Source organism: Lepisosteus oculatus, chromosome 19 (assembly GCF_040954835.1).
Source record: "Lepisosteus oculatus isolate fLepOcu1 chromosome 19, fLepOcu1.hap2, whole genome shotgun sequence".
NCBI lineage: Eukaryota > Metazoa > Chordata > Actinopteri > Semionotiformes > Lepisosteidae > Lepisosteus > Lepisosteus oculatus.
In genome coordinates, this window is record NC_090714.1 from 15,566,337 (window position 1) to 15,586,309 (window position 19,973).

Sequence of the window (19,973 nt, forward strand, 5' to 3'; positions counted from 1 at the left end):
GTGATCTTGGATTGATCTTGAAATATTCTGTGGGCGGGGGGAGTTTCTTTATAGCGTCTCCCTTAGAAGTCAACGGCAAAATCCACCATGGACACAATTTTTCGACTGGACAAATAATCATGGTTATTGAAATATTTACAGATCATAAAATTGGAATAAACGTTTTTGGTCTACATTGGGGCGGGGATCATTAATGTCACGTTCCTGCACTAATGCAAGACCTTTATAGATGCACATTTCAGAAAGTTCCCCTGACTAGAACAGTTGTTCACTGCCAACATGTAAACAACAGAATAATACTGGCACAGAGGTATTTTAAAAAATAAAACCGACTTTCTGAAACTCTTAGCTTACATGTACTTTGGAGTGCAAAACTTCACATAAAAAGATGCCACTACTCATCCCCTTAAACACTTCAAAAACACTGACTGCCAATTCTGTATGCAACAATAATTTGAGTCTTTTTTTTAAAGAACACTCAACTTGAACTCCTTACAGCTGTGCTCCAGAGACAAGACAGTGGCCACCAAGGTCTGAAGGGAGATTAGCTCTGCTGTCTGCAGCGGTTTGGGCTGGGGTAGTTACGAACGGGGTTTGCTGCCCTCAGAAAGCTGGGGGATAAAGAGGAAGCCGTCCAGAGCCCGCCAGGTTCCAGTGTGGAGAAGAGTTCAACACACAAAACGAAGCACGCAACAGAAATGTTTTTTTTAAACTTAATATTTTATTGTCACTGTAGTCGCTTTAATAACATGTGATCACGCTCGCACATGCTGTACGAACTCCTTGTGTAGAGAAACCCATCTTGATATAAGCAAAGGGAGACATGTACAACCAGGATATGAACATTATTTTGGTTTCGAAGTGTTGTAAATTTGTGTTTTTTTTTTCCTTTCTAATCCAAGCAGCTCAGTCCACACCTGTTCTGGCAGCTGCTGCCACTTTCTCTGAAGGAAGTCAAAAAAGTTGGAAGAGAAATTCTTATCTTTCTTTTATTAAGTTTCATTCAATGACAATCTTAAAACAGGGAAGGGAGGGGACTAACAAATGGCATAGCTGAGCTCTCAATATGAGAAAGCTGACATATGTGGACTCTTTATTTTTTTAAAAAACTGATTTATCTTTCACTTTCAGAGACGTTTCGTGTTGTGAACTCGTCTGCGGCGGGCAGGAGGGGCAGAGGAGAAGGTGGTGAGAAGCAGGCTGCTGCCGAGTCCACTTCCATCACAGTCAACTACGCCAGGCAACCACAGCGCCCCCTTTAGTCCTTCTCTGGTACCAGCTTCAAAACCTTGCCAATGGCGATGGTCTTGCCTACAAAAAAAAACATAAAAGAGAATTTCTTTCACCGATACAGTCAAATCAGACACCCACCCACTCGATCACGTGGGATTGCAAACAGCTTTAAATCTTTAACTACATACTTTTTAAAACACGCTGCTCTAACATCCTCACACAGACATTACCCTCCCGTGTTCCGACACAATGTACTCCCCTTTAAGTGGGTTTAACCTTCCTAAACCTTCCTTATTCGTGCTGTACAACACCAATCACGTAGCAGAAATACAAATCCAGCCTCATCTGCAGTGGACATGTGTCTGCCGTAATTACGTGTGATGCAGTTCAGCTGCATTGACGCCCTTATTCTCAGTCCTTCAAGACAAGGGTGAGATGGCGTGGAAAGTGAATTCGAGGTCTGTTCTGTAACGGGGCTGTAGCTGTCCCATGCTTTAAGCCACAGTTAACTCCACCTTCATCCCGTAAGGTGAAGCGTCCCATCTGAGGGAAATCTTTGAAGGTCTCAAGGCAGATGGTGCCCGCGGTCCGCAGGCGGGCGATGCACACTTGGTCTTGTTTCACAAAACGAGGTCGCGTCTTGCTTTTCTCGCCAGACTTTTTGTCTACCAGGCAGATTAAGGCCTGCATGAGAAGGAGGAAAATCATTTCAGGTCCATTAACAGCAGTGTGATTTTCTGCAGTCAGCCAATAATGATACAATTAAGTGTGTATTGCTACAAACAAGTCGATCAATGAAAAGAATCTAACTTAAGAGCCTTTTTTTTAACGTCCGTTACAATGTTTGCATACATAACTGGAGGTTAAGGAGGTCTGAAATTACTCCCACCTATTAAGACAGTTTCCCATTAGAAACCAAAATAGCACAGGTTAATATCCATATACACAGTAACTGTAATAAGATCTGAACTCTGTCTAAACATACAAGCATTCCTGGAAGCGCAGCATGTAAAAACACAGGATGCACAGCAGGCCCTGCTGCATGACTGCTTTGAGACTTATGTGACACCACTTCTTTATATCATGTCTTGTCTGACCAGCAATGGCTACTTAAAACACTGTCAGACATTTGGAAGTGGTGTGGAAAATCATGCACTTACTGTAATTTGGACTTCTTCAATGCAGGTGTGGATGTGCAGGACTGCGTTGTAACCAGGGCAGATGATGGATTTGTGTTCGATGATGACAATCTGTGAAGGCGAGACAAGAGCAGAAATAAGACAGAAGTGTGACCAGTTTCTCTTTCTATGAAGAAACACAGCTTTCCTCACTTCGACATCGTGTGAAGCCAGGCTGTCTTGCCTCATCTGATCCGCAGGTATGTGGCCAAAAGTAAAATGAAGTCTTTTTGTAAAACCCTCAGTTGGAGGTCAGGAGGATGCCAAAGGTGTTCAATTGTCTTGGAGCAGAGAGTGCGCACCCATGGATTCTATGGTTATCACTTACTTTTTTACTGGACAGCACCTCCATAATCTCTGGGCAGGTGTTGCCTCTTCTCCTAATGTATGAACGTGAACTCGCCCACTATTCTAGCAATGTGAGGTGGGGTTAACAGCTGACTTTAGGCGTGTGTTGGTGATGGGACAGGGCCTCGCTCTGTATCTGGTGCATGCTCAAAGGCTTTTCTTTGATCCCTCCTCTGAGATCGTCATTCCTGGGGGAGGGGCCGCGGACTGACTTGAAAGACACAAGGGCCTGTGGGGAGTGATGATGGGGCGGGGGCGGACCCTGACCTGAGCGTCGAAAGTGCGCCCGGAGTGGCAGAGGTTCTCGGCGTTACAAAGGATGAAGCCGGGCAGGATCTCCTCCTCCTCGATGCCCTTCAGCCTCAGCTTCAGGTTCTCCCCGGGCCCGGCGAACTCCGTCTCCACATCGTCCGAGAGCAGGCTGAGGACCTCCACGGTGTGCTGGGGACAAACATGCACCTCTTCAGTCAGTCGCCGAGGAGCCTAGCCACATCTCACACGGCTCTAGATCAACAGCATGGTGTTGCACTGTACAGGCCCCACAGCTAGCTCCTGCTGCTTTGTTTGGGCTTATGTGTTATGTGCGAGCAGAAGCCCTCTGCTATAACCATTGCTATCTCTGAACTCGCTTTTAGGAAGACGGGACACAGAAGACTGATGCAGTCTATAAAAAAAACCCATCTGGGCTCTCAGGAAATGCAGCATTTGAAACTGCTGTTCAGACAGAACCCGGGATAGAGGTCAGTGCTGCAATACATGCAAACCCACCTTGTTTGGCATCATCACAAGCTGCTGTGCTTTGCAGATAGACCCAGACTCCAGCTTGCCCAGGATCACAGTGCCCATATCCTGTTAAGGACACTCACAATCAGTGAACTGAACAGCCAACATCATGACATTTACCATGACAAAACCTGAATAATTCACTACCCTGGAAGAACAAACTGCACAGGAACATCCAACATCCTGAAGTCCGCATTATCTGTTAGGGGTGCATGTAAATCTGTAATGCTTAGTTAAGATCTGTAGCTGAAGCAAAATAACGACACTTGAAGCTGTTCACGTATTCAGAGCGTTGTTTTTTACTTTGACAGAAACTGGGATCAGCCTACTCAGTATGCAAACCAATGGCTGTAATAAAATAAAGGGCACAAACCAGTGAAGTTGAGCAGTTAATGTCTCCACTACAAGGTCACTGCAAAGACTTCCACTGTGTTGTAGTAAGAGAAGTCTGTACAGACCACATACGCAAGCATGTATCAGCTATTTACTAGTAATATATGTACTATTTTTGCGTTTCAGATTCAAATGCACTCTGAATACCACTTTTGAAAAATTTCCAATTTACCACAAAATATAAAGAAAAACTCTTGAATTTTAAGTGCTATTCTTTTGGTCAATATTATCAAAGATCTTAAAAGCACCAGGTGAGCCGTGCCGAGTTGCCCTGCAGCAGTTTGTTTTTCTGCCGTGTAAGATACACTAAAAGACAAGAATGAAACATTCCCTGCAGGTGATCACTCCAAAGACTCCCCCCCCCCAACCTAACTCCATGCTCCTGTTTCATACCTCTCTCAGCTCTCGGCTTCCCCTCCTCCGGAGTTAAACCTGCTGACCTCCTTTGTGCTCTTGACAGATTTACTTGCAGCTTTCTGAGCAGTATAACCAGGCTTCAGCTAACCTGACCCTCATCACATTACTTCAAATTAATATAAACTCCAGAGGAAACCCGTTTTCTTTTATATCATATAATTAGAGCTAAAACAACACTTTACATTTTTTAAATAGAATAGGAAACGGGAGGGGAAAAAAAGGCTTTATCCTTCATTCAGTGGAGTCTGTACTTTACCGCTCGTGCCAAAACACACCCACGCGAGAGCAGGCCGTCGCCGATCCCGACTTGCTCAAGGAGCTCTGCGCCGAGGCCGGCGTCGAACACGCAGACGAAAATGAGATCAACCACCGCTGCCCCCTCCATGCACAGAGCTCTCAAAACTACCAGTGCTGACCGCTCAGCAGTGTCCTCATTCCAAAAATAAAATAAAACACCAACAACATTTAAACATGTTGCCAGACTGCAGACTAGCACTTTTCCCATTCCTGGAAACGAGGCGCCGTTAAGCAGACTACAGGATTCTGGAGTTCAGTGCACTCGGTATTTTGGAATGGGGCAGGAAGAACAGACCAGTTTTAAAGCCAGCCCTCTCTCCCCTGCCACCACCACCCTCGCACCAGTGCCCCTCCAGCCCGTGTCACCCAGCCCAGGCGCCCCTCACCTTGTACTTGTCGACAATCGGTAATCTGACCGGCCCGTCGCTGGATCTGTTGAAGTTTGGCAGACTGTCCAGGTGCGCGATGAACGGTAACCCTCTGCGAAGATGGGAAGGAAAGAGAACCGAGCTGTGAAGGTCTCGCTGTTCACAAACTTACAAATGCCAGCAGCAGATAAAAAAAAAAAGTCATGCAAATGACTCATTATTTATGGAGTATAAAGACGTGACCATGAAGCTTCAACGTGGGCGGCCAGCACCAAGTCCTGAACAACATTTCATATTCCAATTTCTAGTTCCTTATTATAAGCCTAAAAAAACCCGTACGGAACTACTTGTGCCGTGTTTTAAAGCGCAGGACTGCACCCGAGGATATCGTTAAATGAAGTTCAGTGACCACGCTGCACTTACGTGTACCAGGAGCACAGGTCCGCAGGTTCCTTGAGGTTGGCCCCCGTGAGTCCAGAGCAGGGCATGAAGTGAATATCTTTTTTGGGGTTGAACCCGACCTTCTTCAAAAATGGCACTAGTTTCTCTTTACATTCCTCGTACCTTTGGGAGAGAGGGGAAAAGACGTGCTCACTGCCGAAATCCCAGACAAGGGGGGAGCACACGGAGACTCCTAAGCCGCGGTGCTTTCAATCGGACTGCCGCCAACGCACGAGGAAGCGCAACGGGACGACATCGCCGACCCGGCCGCCAGCTGGGTATGCGGTCTACCCCCTGGGCGCGCTGCCTCACCTCTCCAGGCTCCAGTTCACCGTCGGGTCGTCCATCTTGTTGATGAGGACGATCAGGTGCTTCACCCCTGCCGTCTTGGCCAGCATGGCATGCTCTCGCGTCTGGCCGCCCTTCTCGAACCCCGTCTCAAACTCTCCTTTCCTGGCAGAGATCACCTGCAAGGGAAAGCAAGACGGCAGTTCTTCAGCTGGACATGACCCGTGGTGACGCGAGACCCGAACCTCCGCCTCGGTTCCATCCGTTTGCCACAGTGTAAGGAACTGAATTTGTGCCTTCAGCTCAGTTTAATGTCTGAAGGCCTCCTGAAAGGAGCCCATATGGCATCACAGGAACCCAGAATTGTTTTAGCTACAATTCTGGGTTCCTGTGGGGGAACTCGGAACGGGTTTCGAGTACACGCCCGATGATCGCGGCACAAAAGCGCCAGCTCAGACGACTGTCTCCACCCCAGTCCCCAAATAAAACAACACACTGCACTGGCCCAAAATGGCTGGGCATTACCACCAAGGAGGGATGGCGGCTCGGATCTCAGCTCTCCTCACTCACCAGCACGGCCAAGTCCGCTTGCGATGCCCCGCCGATCATGTTGGGGACAAAGCTTTTGTGGCCTGGGGCGTCCAGGATGGTAAAGTGCTTTTTTTCCGTTTCAAAGTAGGCGCGCCCGACCTCCACGGTTTTGCCCTTGTCCCTCTCCTCTTGGTTCGTGTCCAGAGCCCAGGAAAGATACCTGCACAGGGGCGAAAGTATGTTTATTATCCCCCTTACAAAAAAACCAACATGGGTTAGAGAAATATTTAATACGTCTGCTTCTCCGGTTCAGCCATGCTTTCAGTTAAAAGCACTATCCTAATTTCTAGTTAAAAGTAATTTTTTTACACGCACCTAAGCTCTGTTTAGTGCAATTGCACCGATTTTGTGATTTTCTTTAGTTATTCAGCACTAAGTCCTGAAAAACATGTAATTTCGCATTACAATTCCTATTTCCTTATTATAAGCCTAAAAGAGTCTGAACAGCACCTCTAAAGCTCACTAACATCTAGTGTGGAGATCTATTACGAGTAAACCCATAAAAATGATATTACTCTGGACCTTCAGCACAAGCGGATCTTATTCTTCGTACTTGGAGGAAGATTTCATTTTCCCCTTGTGGTTCTTCCTTATGAGGAATCAGGGACTCCAGCAGGAAAGGAGCATTTCAGGCTCCCTTGTCAGAGGAAGCATGTCGGCGGAGTAAAACACTGGACCAACTTCTTTTGATGATCTACTCAACACCTTATCTCTTTCACCGATTGGGATCAATGAGCTCACCAGGTCTCTCTGTTCTTTTCTTTTGCTTCTCTTTCATATTTCTCCAGGGTTCGCTTGTCCACCATCCCCGTTAAATACCTTGGAGAGAGAAAGAGGGAGGGGGACAGAGCGTCTGACACTTGGTAACTAGAGGGTCCAAGCATGGTAATGCTGAAGCAGACAAGTAAGCAAAAGCTAACCGACAAATATAAAAACATGTGCATGTTTAGGCGATACTGATTAATACTCTGGGCTGCAGACTAGAAGGTCATGGGTTCAGCTCCCTCATGCAGCACCGCTGTACCCAGGAGAGATGCACTTCACTCAAACTGATCCACTCTAAAAACAGGTATTCCCCAGGATGTTATGATGAATGAGAATTTTTTTTCTCCGTCCTCAAATACAAAGAGTAATTATTAAAGCTAATTCCAGATCGGTCACTCTCAAATGTAAAGTTTGAAAGCTCCCAAATCAAGAATTCGCCAAAGCTGCCAGTGTAAAGAATAGTTGGGAACACAGTAAGGTGTGCATGATGCTTCTACCTGGAGAACAGACTACATATTTCATCTCGTGCCTGCACCAGGAGAGCCTAATCATGGCAACAAGTGCCCTAATCAGGTACCACCATCATGCATTTGCTGTATTACGCCGACAGGCTTAGTGTTTTTGTGTTGCTATGGGAATCCAGGATCCAGACAGCTATGTACACGTACGCATGATTCAGGACACTGAACCCAGGTCTCTAGTTTTGAAAGAGGCAATGTCATAGGCCATGTATTCCCTGTCAAAACTTCCAATCAAGTTGACTCTTTTAACAATATGCGAGTGTCAACATACTGTCTTAAACAACATCAAAGAACAAGAATTCAACCAAAAATCCCGAGTCCGTTACTCACATGATCTGTCCTCCGATTGTGGATTTGCCAGCATCTAAACCAGTCAGAGAGGAGACAAACATAAGACGGGTGAAATCAGTGCCAAGGAAAAAGTCACACCACTCTGCCAGGCTCTTTAAAACTGGTCATCTCAAGCATGAGTGTGTAAAAACTGATCAAACATACCGGATCCCTGAAAATTAGCTGTGGTTTAGAAGTAACTGTCCTCTCCGAGACACCTCGTCTCATTATGGGCATCAGACCCAGTTTAGTGGCAAAATCCCCACTCCTTCACAGGCATTTGCAGAGCAACTTAAATGTTATAAGGCCGAGCAGTAAAAACTGAAAGATCTCCAGCACGGCACACTCCCAGGAGTCTGTCCCTGGGGCTCACAGACGGGACAGGTCCGGTGGTGGGTTTGAAAATCCCAGGCCTGATGGGGAAACTGGCTGCCCCGAGCCCCAGAGCCCGGGCCCGATCAGAACCAGACCGCCGGCAGGCCTGCCACTCACCGACGTGCCCGATGAAAACCACGTTCACGTGCTCCTTCTTTGGGGCGTCCGGCGGGGCAAGGACGACTTTGGGTGTTGGCACCTCTTCCTCCTCCTCCATCATCATCTCCTGTGGGGGCTCCTCGGCGGGACCCCCGTCCCCTGAGGGGCCGCCTCCCGGCTCCGCTTCACTGGGCTCCCCTTTCTGCTCCCACGACTCCTCCGCGGTCATGTCTGCCTCTCCGTTCTCCACCGGCGCTGCTGGCGGGACAGGATAAAAACACTCAACGGGCGCTCACCCTGCGGTCCATGTGCGTCCTAATGCCCCAGTGTAGTGACGGGGACACTCTACTGTAAACAGGCGCCGTCCTTCGGATGAGACGTAAAACCGAGGTCCTGACTCTCTGTGGTCATTAAAAAATCCCAGGGCGTTTCTCGAAAAGAGTAGGGGTGTAACCCCGGCGTCCTGGCCAAATTTCCCATTGGCCCTTACCAATCATGGCCTCCTAATAATCCCCATCTATGAATTGGCTTCATTACTCTGCTCTCCTCCCCACTGAGAGCTGGTGTGTGGTGAGCGTTCTGGCGCACTATGGCTGCCATCGCATCATCCAGGTGGGGCTGCACATTGGTGGTGGTGGAGGGGAGTCCCCATTACCTGTAAAGCGCTTTGAGTGGAGTGTCCAGAAAAGTGCTATATAAATGTAAGCAATTATTATTATTAACTGCAAGACCCTCCAGCCGGAATCAATTACGTAAACTCCTTCGCATTTCACAAACCATGAAAAGCGAATCCCGGGGAGTATGAAGTGTGCATACATAGGTCTAGGGACAGCAACCTAGAGCCTCAGCTGATCGATTCGGGCTGCTCACCAGCAAGGGAAACTGAGCGGCCCTCAGCTGTCAGAGGCATGCGATGAGGATTTCCTGTCGACAACAGAGAGCGTGGATGTGTGTGACAGACTGCAAGCTCAAGTGAAGTCTTATTTATTGCACAAACGGTTAAAATCTAAAACTCTCTAGATTTAGAAGGGGGGGGATGGGCTTAAGTGAAAAGCAAAGATATTACCAGCTGTACCATTTATGATTCAAAGGCCTCAGACACAAAAGTTTAAAATAAACTATTAAAACTCCATCTCAGGCAATTTCTCATCAAATCAGCGCAATAAGAGAAGACAAGCTGGCAGCACGCAGCTACAGAGAAATATGGAAGCTGTACTGGGCGCTTGAGTTCTCCGGAGCGACTTGTCAGCTGCAATCACAGGGAGATTCGGGAAACAGTTTGCAAGATTTTTTCTGTCTTGCCTGTGTTCTTCCCGTCAGTGCGTCAGCAATGCCTTGTCAGATTAAGCACTTCACTGATCATGTACAAAACCCCCCTCTATTTGCTAAGGGATTGCCATTTACACACTATTCCACTAACAATGAGAAAGCCCGTGACTGAACTGCGCTGAAGGGTCTCCGGAGGTCTGCAAGGATGAAACAGCATTAAACAGTGATTAGGAAGACATTATTCTATACAAACGAGATTGTTTCAGTTGCGGCACACAACATCAGTAATACCTCTCCAGTAAGAGGAGGCAAAATGTATGCAGTTGATTTTCAGAGAAGCTCAACAAAAAGTGCTATATAACAATATTTAAAGAAATTTATACTTGGTTCTCTAAAGTCAATTTGCCTGTAGCATCAAAAATTCAGAACAAGAAATCTGGTACTGGTTTTACATAAATCTTCCTCCTAACTGCTGTTAAAACGTCGAACAAATTACATGCAAAAATGGGGGGAAAAAGCTGGGAAGTTTAAAATCGGCAACATTAAAACACTTTTTTGCCTGCACTTGCTGCTCTGCTGGCTGAAGAGCCATGTGTGCTGTGCATACTTGGGGCCTGTTCTCAGTGTTTACAGGGTAGCAGGCCGGGCTCCTAATGAGGTGGAACATCTGCATGCAGCCCCCACCTTTGTTTCCACTTACATGGGCAGGAGGTGCCACACTGCAGGCCTTAATTGGCCCATTTCCTTTCATGTACTTATAGACCGTTAATACATAAACGGTCACCTGTTTACTTCCCAAACACTCTTTCCAGAGCAGGATCTGGTCAGATCTCACCACGACAGCAGAGTACACAGTACTGCGTTCGGGGTCAGTGAACTCCGCCTCCCTTTTTCAAAGCAACAACTCCGCTGTACGACCTGACAACACCTCGACCGTGCGATTTGTTGTGGGTTCGATTCAATGTGGGTTCCAAACCTCTACTCTTAAAATCTATCGATCATAACTCTTCAAGCTTGCTCCTCGGGGATTTACAGGGGTCGGCAAACAGTATGATGAACAGAAGCAGATGAAGACTAAATGACATGGGAATCTGTTATGGTGAAACTCTCCTGTCTAGAGATAACGATAACACCCCTGATAACTGCACGCAGACCTTGCAGAGAGAGTCGGAAAGCAAGCTCTACAATGCATCACTTGCTAACTAAATCAGAGCTCCAGGGAAATCTACTTACATTATGGGCTTCTATATTCGATCTTCCCAAGCCTTAGAAGCACATCAAATTAAATAAAGGAACACGACTGGATTGATATGACTCCTGAACAGCTGGTGAGCTACTGCTGTACGCAAGCATTTAGCTAGTGTGAGATAAGAAGTGGAAAGTGCTGCAGTACTTAATGAAGAGTGGGGTTCACGGGCTGCCTTTTGATGTCCCCTCCCCATCTTGACCGTTTCACACAGGCAAGTTTGCACGGCTGCGTGCACAGTACTTATTCCAAACCCGCGGACGCCTAAGGAAGCAAAACAAACGCTTCTGGAAGAAGATCCTAGCGTGCCCTTTCATTTTTTATCCCCTAAATAACCACGATGCATAAAGCTGAAGAGATTGAAAAAGCCAACTGAAAACCTCAGAGTACACAGCGAAAAGCACAGCCTAAACAGCAGTAGTAGCATTAAGGTTACACTGAAATACAGACATGTATAATGCATTAGTTAGACTTTACTCATCACTGCATTCTCATGCCGTTCTTTTAATTTGACGATGTTCTTTAAAGCACTAGGTGCAGGAGGTGTAGTGCCGTTCGTCTAATCTGAGGCCTAAGGAACTTCAAAAAATAATTTTATAACTGTCAAGGCATCTTTGTGCCCTTTACCGTCACGATCCGCTTTAGTTAAATTCACTCCAAGCAAAAAGGCACTGTGATATGCAGGCCAAAAGGCCTGACGCAGTGAAGCCCTCGCTCCCACAAGGGCCTGTAGGAGCTGCTGGACTTCTTCTCCATGACTAACCTTCAGCGTTGTCCTCCAGCATCCCTTAGTCTCTACAGTAGGAAGCGCCTCCTTACTGTATACTGACCAGGATACATAAACATAAACACATGTCTGGTTTTGCCAGCAAACTCTACAGGCGCACCTGCTCCGTCCTGCCCACTAATGGACTGACACGGGCAGAAACATCCACACCAGATGTGTAAATAATATTTAGCTCCGGATAACGGGGCCCGTTCAGTGGTGGCGCTTGCAGAAAGAACGCCGACATGCGGGACCGACGTAGGCTGTCAATAACCCATGCACCTGTTTTTACTTCTCTGCCGCAGCGTACTGTGGATGTTGAGCGTGCAGACGGCGGTATGTGTTCTTTCGCCATGGAAATCACGTCTTTAACTGGTACGTGCTCAAACATGAAAACACAAATGAGCAGACAGACGCCACCATGCAGTATGAGGCTAAAAGCCAAAATGGCAGAGCTTTTAATGCCATTCCCACTTAAAATACAGCTTATTAGACTCCTTATACAAGTATGATATATGGGCATCAGGTGACAATGACATGAAAAGCCCACCTCTGAGTGGTTCAGTCAAAAATGAGATACAGGTACATACCAACAGAGTCTGAAACTTCCATGCTGGTGACTGTATCAGTACCTAAGGAAAAGAAAGAACAGACTCATGTATACTATGCCTTGAACCGCACATACTATTTCAATCTGCACACAGGCACAGACAAGGAAAACCCTTACACCATTCTGTTGTTTACTCTGGAGCACAGGAAATGTGTTTACAATAGGAACTGCTTTAGCACCTGTGACTTAACAGGACATGTCAGCTCCCAGCACCAACATAAGGAATGTGCTGCTTCTTTCCAGAGCTGGAATAAAACAATACTTCATCTAAGAGAAGGGCTACACACACAACTTTAAATGGCAAACTAAGCATATGCCACACATTACAGAACTGTGCCAGTGGTGGAATGAGTAAAATTACTCCGTATTATAGAAAGAAGAGTTACTTAAGCCTTTCTAAATTCACACAGCCCCATGCGTCAGCTGCAGATCTGTACCAGAACGGTCCTGAACATAAACCATCATCCAGCCTGAATTTAGTAAGCTTGGCACACAGAAAGAAGCTTGGTTTAGTTAAAACTGGTTTAGATAAAAATGTAGATAAAAACATTCGAGCAAAAAAAAAAAAAAAGGTCATCGGTGTGCTGAACATTAAAAAGCAACAAGGGCAAAATTTACTTACAACACTGGAGCCATAAATGATATTTCCTGCCTAAGCAGCAATATCTAATTTACAGTGGTTTTTAACACTCATTTACTGCAGAGATATTCCATGTTCCCCTCAGCGCTCTCTATCAAGCTCAGGGGCTTCGTAAAAAGGGACGAACAGGGGCAGCAAAGGGGGCCACACAGCCCATCCAGCTTGTTTGGTTTTTAGCAGATGACTGAGTAGAGGGTTTAGTCTTTTCTTTTAATTCTGCTAGCGGCGCCTGATGTTTTTGCCACATCTGACAAAATCCATTTGAGCAATGTTCATTCTAACGCTGGCTTTTTGTCGGGTTTCTGAATGTTTCCCCCCACGACCATCCAAACAGCACTGCAGCTTCCTTCTCCTGTACAGATTCAAACTGCATTCACTGCGGGCGTGGAGCACCTGCTGCTTCACCTCATAGCACCAGGATCTCAAGACAGCGAACCTGCACACGTGCTATGAAGAGGAAACGTGAATTGCAGATTTCATGTAGAGAACTCACTAGCCCCGGGCCTGCCGCTTTTAAGAGATTGAAGAGCACTTCCCTTCCCTGGTGGAAGCAGACAGGATGTCTACCCTACAAGAGCACCCTCGCTCTCCAGTCTTCGTCCATCAAGGCAAGGGGATAAAAGCATAGATAAAGTTTGCACGAGTGTGGGATGCTGGGTTTTCCCCCAACAAGCTTCAAACAGATAAACCCGATATCAGAAGTTGTGCTAAATCAATAGGAAACAGGTGGGAGCAGTAAAAGAGACCGATGTGTTCGATTAAACTCCGACAGCTCAGAAAGCGAGCACGGATGTTCCAAAACGCCTCTGCTTCTGTGTTTCTAAGCACCGTCACCTACGACTGGTTAACTCTTCCCAATGGGTTCATTTTCGCCGTCTCTTATAATTAAGCAGTGCCCCTTTAATGCAAAACTATCAGGTCTCTTACTCTACTTGCATTACTTGATTTTCAAATGGGTAACAGAACTATGAAACATTTCCTCCACAACAGGTTTTCTTTAATGAGTTGCTGCTGTCGGCTGGCCGTAAGCTCTGTCAATTAAGGACTGAAAGAGTTCGCTATTGCGTTGCATCAATTTAGTCCTGAATGAGGAATGACTTTAGACACCATGTCAGCTCCAGGATGGAGGGTGCTGGGCTGAAGTAGTGTGTAGAATTCTAGCAGGTGAGAAATGCAGATATGACAGTAATGAAATTTCAAGATGCATGTGTTATAGCTCTGATACTGCCTCACTGTCTAATTGACCAGAACTTTAAAGAACAGAGAACTTATTTTTCACCGTAGCACTGCGCTGGTTGCGATCCGCTGCAGAAATGCCATTCCTTTATTTAACCAGACAAGTCAGCGGAGAACAGATTCTCATTCACAGGGGTGACCTGGCCAAGAGGCTCTGACTACAGCTACACAGAAGACAAAGCAGGGACAGAAAGAAAAGAACAATCAATACAAAAATGGAAATAACATCACAGGACCCCGCAGTGTTAACGAGCGCAGGCGTCAGGCATAAGAGTTTCCATCGGGCCAGAGAGAACACCCTCAGATGTGAAGGGGGACAGATTTCAGCTCAGTCTGTATGTCGTTCAAGTCACTGAAAAACGACCTGAACTAAAATGACCTGTGCCCCCTGTCAGCAGTTACTCTTGGGAGGTATAAACTGGAAGATGGGCCAGATGGGGCTTTCTCGCAGAAGACTAACTCTAAAGGCAGGTTTCACTCTAGTATCAATCTAGATCAATAAGATCTAGTATCAATCTACCCCCCTGTGTTACAGAATGAAATCTACTTTTGCAGTCTAATCATTTTCTGAAAAAAGCCTCAAAAGCATGCTGGCAGATTGGTCAGTCCTTTTGAAAACTGTGACTCCAAGTGAAGTTACTTGAGGAAATGCTAACCTGATATGCCCAGGCTTAAAGTTGAGCAAATATTTCACTGCAGCTCTAAAAGAAAAAGCACAGTTTTCGTTTCGACCATTCTAGATGAGCATTTCATCAGCCTGACATTATGACCGGTTCACCAAGTTCATTCAGAAGTGTTTTATAAGCCAAACACCTGTTTGAACCACTACTCCCAGGACGATCCAATTTGGCCTCCTGCTCAATCACGGGGAAAACCCCGGATCTGTGGAACAAGCCGAGAAAACGGCTTCTTCCCCCCCAAGAGCTGGTGCTTCACTCACCTGCAGGGCAATACATTCGCAGGGGTTTATGGCAAAACAGCCCCAGAATGCCACAAGGGCGGTACAGGATACCCCCCGAGGCAGAATGGTGGGGCAGCACTCAACAGGGGGTATTACAGGCTTGGTTTGGGGCATTACAGTGTGTGTGGGGGGGGCATGTTTGGCCAGCGGTTCCTATGCAAACGGGCCAGCTTCCTCTGTACGGCGCTCAGTCTCCAAGCCCCTCTTGCGACACCAGTGGGGGAAACGTGATCTCACCCATCACTTCTCCTTAACAAGAGAAAGCACACCAGCCAGGGCGAAACTGAACTAATAAGAAAAACGGCTTATTTTCGAGACAAAGGCACCATCATAAAATAGCCCGGAAGCACAAATTTAATTCTGGGAGTCCATTTTTATCTGCAAGGAGAAATTGTGAGTTAGTTGCCAGACTGCCAATTCTTTAACTCAACTCCACACCTCAGGCCTTTAAACTTCTTCGGCATCAAACCACCTCTCTAAAACCTGTTGCACTGAATGCAATTCACTCCTTACTGGCTGTAATGCACACACAAGAGAGCTCAAGACCAGCTCTGGCCGATGTGCATCTCCACCTCGAACCCTTTACAAGCACCCTGATCAACACCGACCCGACCTCACACCTGAAGGACGGAGGAAGCGTGGTGAAGTCCAACCCTGCGCGCAACGCGACTCCCCCCCAGACCTCCGGGAGTCCGGAGGAAACTCCTCTCGCACAGAAAACGTCCAATCGGGACGTCCTGGGCGTGCGACTCGGTGCTGCTCATTTCTGATCCGTTTCAAAGACAGCATGCTCGTCCGCTTAGAAAAATAATCCATCACACATACATATATACACACACACACACAGGTCCCCTGCTACAGTGTGCGGTCCAGCGCCATCGCTACCGGTTTCCCTCCAGCTAAACGCCAGATTGTAAGTCGGTAATTCACGAACTTTTCCTCATTGGTACCAATCATCGCACCGCGCACCCCACCTCGCTTTTTTATACCCGCCACTTCAATGAAGACACACAGACGCCAATGCGACCACGATGCGCGCTTGTCACACAACCCACCACCACCGTGAAGCCATACCTGCCACAACTAGGGGTGATCGGCTTGTTTCCTAGAGGAAGACATGTCGCGTTACGCCAGCGAAGCCGGCTTTTCACACGCTGCTCGATTTTCTTTCCCTTCTCTCCCCCCACCACACTTGACAAACGAGCCATCGGGCTCCTGCCGCGCCGGCGTGAGATGCCCCCCCCTTCCCTCCCCTCCTCTCCCTCCCCAGGTGAGGCGGCGCGATCCCGGCTGGCGAGGGTGGGAAACGTGCCGGCCCCAGCCCCGGCCCCAGCGTGGCGCCTCCGCCGCCCCGTCCCGGCCCCCCGTGTGCGTGAGCGCCGGCAGGGCTTACCGGCGACGTCGGGGCTGTCGGAAGGCCCAGTCTGCAGGAAGGCCGGGACGAACTCGGCGGCGTGGACGTTGGGGACGAACGGCTTGGCGTTCACGTTGAGCCCGGTGAAAGCCGCCCGGAGCTGCTCCTCGGCCGGGGCCTCCACATCGTCCTCCTGTTCCCAGGAATCAGGGGCAGTGTCTCTGGGGTCCATCGCGGCTCCTCAGTCCTGCTGCACCGTCTCTTCTCGCTTACGCAGTTGGTTTTTGATCACTGCCCCCCGCCCAAGCGCGTTGTCTTCCCCCCCCCCCGGTCTAGAAAATGTTTCTCTAGAAGTTTTCTCTCCTTGGAGTGTGATCCCTCTTTATTTTTTGGGTTGGTCTTCAAAGAAAACGGAGCCGGTTTCTCACGGCGACACCAGAAAAAGAGAGAGAGAGATCCGACTCAGCACTCAACGCGAGTCCTCGTGTGTGCCGATGACTCTCCCCAACCACAGGGAGCGACATCCGCGGGGCACCCTGGGAGTTGCAGTGCTTTCGCGGACCGGTTCTGGATCTCGACTCAAAGAGCGGCGGGTGCATAAAACTACAACTCCCGAAATGCATCGGGGTATTGTTACGTAATCACACCGGCAGCATTAGGGCGCAATGGCTTTGGGTGTTGGAGTTTTATACCGATGTAATCCGGGTAGTGTGGTGGATTGAGCAACAGCCGCGAAGGACTACAATTTTCTAGACCATGTAGTTGCAAGTTAGTGTCCCATTATGATTTTTTGTTAAAATAAATTAATGGAAGTGTTTTAGCGAAGTGTTGCTTTTAAGAAGATGATTTAAGCAACTGGGCCCAGGAGTTGCAACGATAAGGTTATACCGTTTGAATTTCAGGAAGTTATTCTAATACCAACAGACTAAAGGAACTGAATTGATTAATAGTACTTTTTCGTCGAAAAACTAGTTTTATAACAGTATCAAGACCGCGTGATGCAGGTATATTTATATAAATAAGTCTTAGAAAACACAACAACAATCATTTAACGGAAGCGATAAAGACAATGGTTGTTTCGGATTTTCTAAAACGGTTTTAAACAGAGCCAATGTTCCATTTCACTGCCACGACTGATCTCATGAAAGTAGGCTGTACTTCACGAGCAGTCTGTCTGTAATGTCAGGGGAAGGCTCCGTGTTACAATACAAGACTGATAAACAGAAGTGTGTGTATCTTCTTATCTCCCTTGGCTGGCCTGAGTGCTTGCTGTCCGGGTAGGCCCAGGCTGGAGGGGTGTGTAATCTAGCAGAGCTGTCAAAGTCCACGTGGTCTTCATTTCTCTCACAGCAGTCGGTTTCTAAACGTTTCAGACCTTCCCACACTGGTATCACCTGTGCTGTACCAGCGCTGTGCCAATAATACACCCTGTCATGTTGATTTCCAAACTAAACACCCTGTCCAAGTTTTATTTATGTTTTTTCCCTTCCTGACACCGATGGGTCATCAGTCCTTTTTAGTCTTCATTTTAAGATGCGTTCCCTCCCTGTGTTTCCAGGGAAGGACATTAGTATTTTTTTAAAGAAAATACACGCTTAGTTTGTGTGCTCGTGCAGTACTTAACTCTTACCCCTCGTATTTCCCCTGTTCTGAGATGTTAATGCAGGAGTGATGACAGAACCCAGAGGTCTGGCAGATGAGGCAGATGTGTCCCCCAGGTCATGTCTCTATAGCTGGAGAGAAGCACCCCTCACTCCTGGGGGGGCAGGGTCTTCTGATAGCTGATCCAGGTGAGCTCTCAACTACATAGTTGGTCTAATGATCAAATTAACTGCATAACCGTAACGCAGTGCTTCTGAACAGGCTCTGAAAGACTGTTTTTTTTTAAAAATGTTTTATAGTGAAGGGAATATTTTGAGTAATCAGCTGTAAAAGACCCCCAAATAATTTCCTAAACGATTGAAAGCTTCAAACAACGGGCGCTCCCTTTAAAGAGTGAAAATAATCCCACGCTGACGATCTGTGTTTCATGGAAAACAGTCGGATCTACAGGAATCCAGTAGTTTGATGAGGCGCTGTGAAACTGGGGAGGGAAAGCTCTTGTGCTCTTATCTCGACACAGAGTATGGAGGGATACAAACTCGGCAGGACTGCCTGCCTCTCTTTCACACTGCTTCACGCTGAGAACCGTTTCCCCCCTCTGCATGATGAAAGCTCTGAGTGTGCAGACTGGGCTGCCACACGGCGCTGTAGAGGCTGGTTCCCTGGGGTCCATCAGGAAGCAGCTTGACGTGAGAAGTCATTGACAGGAGAGCTCCTGCGTGGGGCGAATAAAACTAGGAATAAGTACCACTAACGGCGTTTAACAATGAAGAGCATTTATATCCCACTTTCTCACCCCCGAGGATCCCAAAGCACTATACGTGCAGGAAGGGACCGAAATCACTCTGGGAGACACACAGCGGCCATTCTGCACCTGCAGCCCCACCTGGGAGACACACAGCGGTCATTCTGCACCTGCAGCCCCACCTGTGAGACACACAGCGGTCATTCTGCACCTGCAGCCCCACCTGGGAGACACACAGCGGTCATTCTGCACCTGCAGCCCCACTGACCAGGTCAGGGAGAGGAAAGACAAACTCCATTACCTGTTGAATTAAGGGGAACATTTTGGAAGCACGATTAGTCTAGCCCGGAGTGGAATTTAACAGTTCAATCAGGACAGTAGGGGTTAACAGATCTACGCTTATGAACAACATCATGTGATCTTCAATGACCAGGCAGTCAGGACTTCGGTTTCACATCTCAGCTGGACGACAGTGTCTCCTACAGCAAGATGCTGGGGAGCTGGTAAAGAAATTCAGGTCCAGAGAAAGGGGCGCCACCTACTGGTCCATCAACAAGACAGCTGCCACCTGGTTTTCAGTGGAGGGCTCCCGTCCCAGTACGGACCAGACCCAGGCTGCTGGGCTTCTGATATCAGGCAAGATCAACAGGGCTAGACTAGAACATGTTTTGCATATGTGCCTTTTTTTAGTAGATATTTTACTTTGATGGTTCTATTGGTTCAACAGAAATGAAAAGGTTTTACAATTAACAGAGAACAGCCATCAAGATCGCCCCCTCTTCCATTTTCTCCTCCCGTGCTGCCACCGGGAATTGACTTCTGCTTTGCAAGGGGCACCCCAGGGCACAGCGCCGGCTCCTGGGTGCTAGATCCCCGTCCCTGAAGCTCCGGTTTCGCTGTGCTTGAAGGCACTTCGCCTGTCTGCTTCTCTGGATTTTGCGCAGAGAGCTTCTTCTGTTGACAAGAATCCCAGTCGTAGCAGATGAGGCGGTGGGGTTGAGATACGGCTCTGTGCGCGGAACACATTTTTAATCAGAATGAAAAGCGTTCAACGGGACCAGTTTTCTAGCAGCAAACTCTTCGACTTTTTGAGCCAGCGGAGACTGTACGGAACAGG

General features: G+C 47.6%; 1 protein-coding gene and 1 long non-coding RNA gene across 6 annotated transcripts; one reads left to right on the forward strand and one right to left on the reverse strand.

The window, feature by feature from the left end:
- Positions 1-699: 699 nt before the first annotated feature.
- On the reverse strand, positions 700-17,026 carry gspt1 (G1 to S phase transition 1). 5 transcript variants are annotated; one of them, XM_015360199.2, is made up of 15 exons: positions 16,549-17,026; positions 12,299-12,340; positions 9,298-9,351; positions 8,446-8,682; positions 7,954-7,987; positions 7,079-7,156; positions 6,317-6,497; positions 5,771-5,925; positions 5,441-5,581; positions 5,036-5,129; positions 3,528-3,608; positions 3,027-3,200; positions 2,394-2,483; positions 1,749-1,917; positions 700-1,311 (listed from the first exon to the last, which is right to left on the reverse strand). In XM_015360199.2, the coding sequence occupies exons 1-15, from the start codon at positions 16,739-16,741 to the stop codon at positions 1,259-1,261; spliced, it is 1,776 nt and encodes a 591-aa protein (XP_015215685.1). In that variant the 5' UTR covers positions 16,742-17,026; the 3' UTR covers positions 700-1,258. The 5 variants fall into 5 exon arrangements, with proteins under 5 accessions (XP_015215685.1, XP_006637246.1, XP_006637245.1 ...); XM_006637183.3 differs by lacking the exon at positions 9,298-9,351 and having other exon boundaries at positions 16,549-17,025; XM_006637182.3 differs by lacking the exon at positions 9,298-9,351 and having other exon boundaries at positions 8,446-8,685; positions 16,549-17,025.
- Positions 7,130-13,925, forward strand: LOC107079023 (uncharacterized). The gene is made up of 3 exons (XR_001479999.2): positions 7,130-7,241; positions 12,014-12,083; positions 13,293-13,925. It is a non-coding gene; the product is annotated as an uncharacterized lncRNA (long non-coding RNA).
- Positions 17,027-19,973: the final 2,947 nt, after the last annotated feature.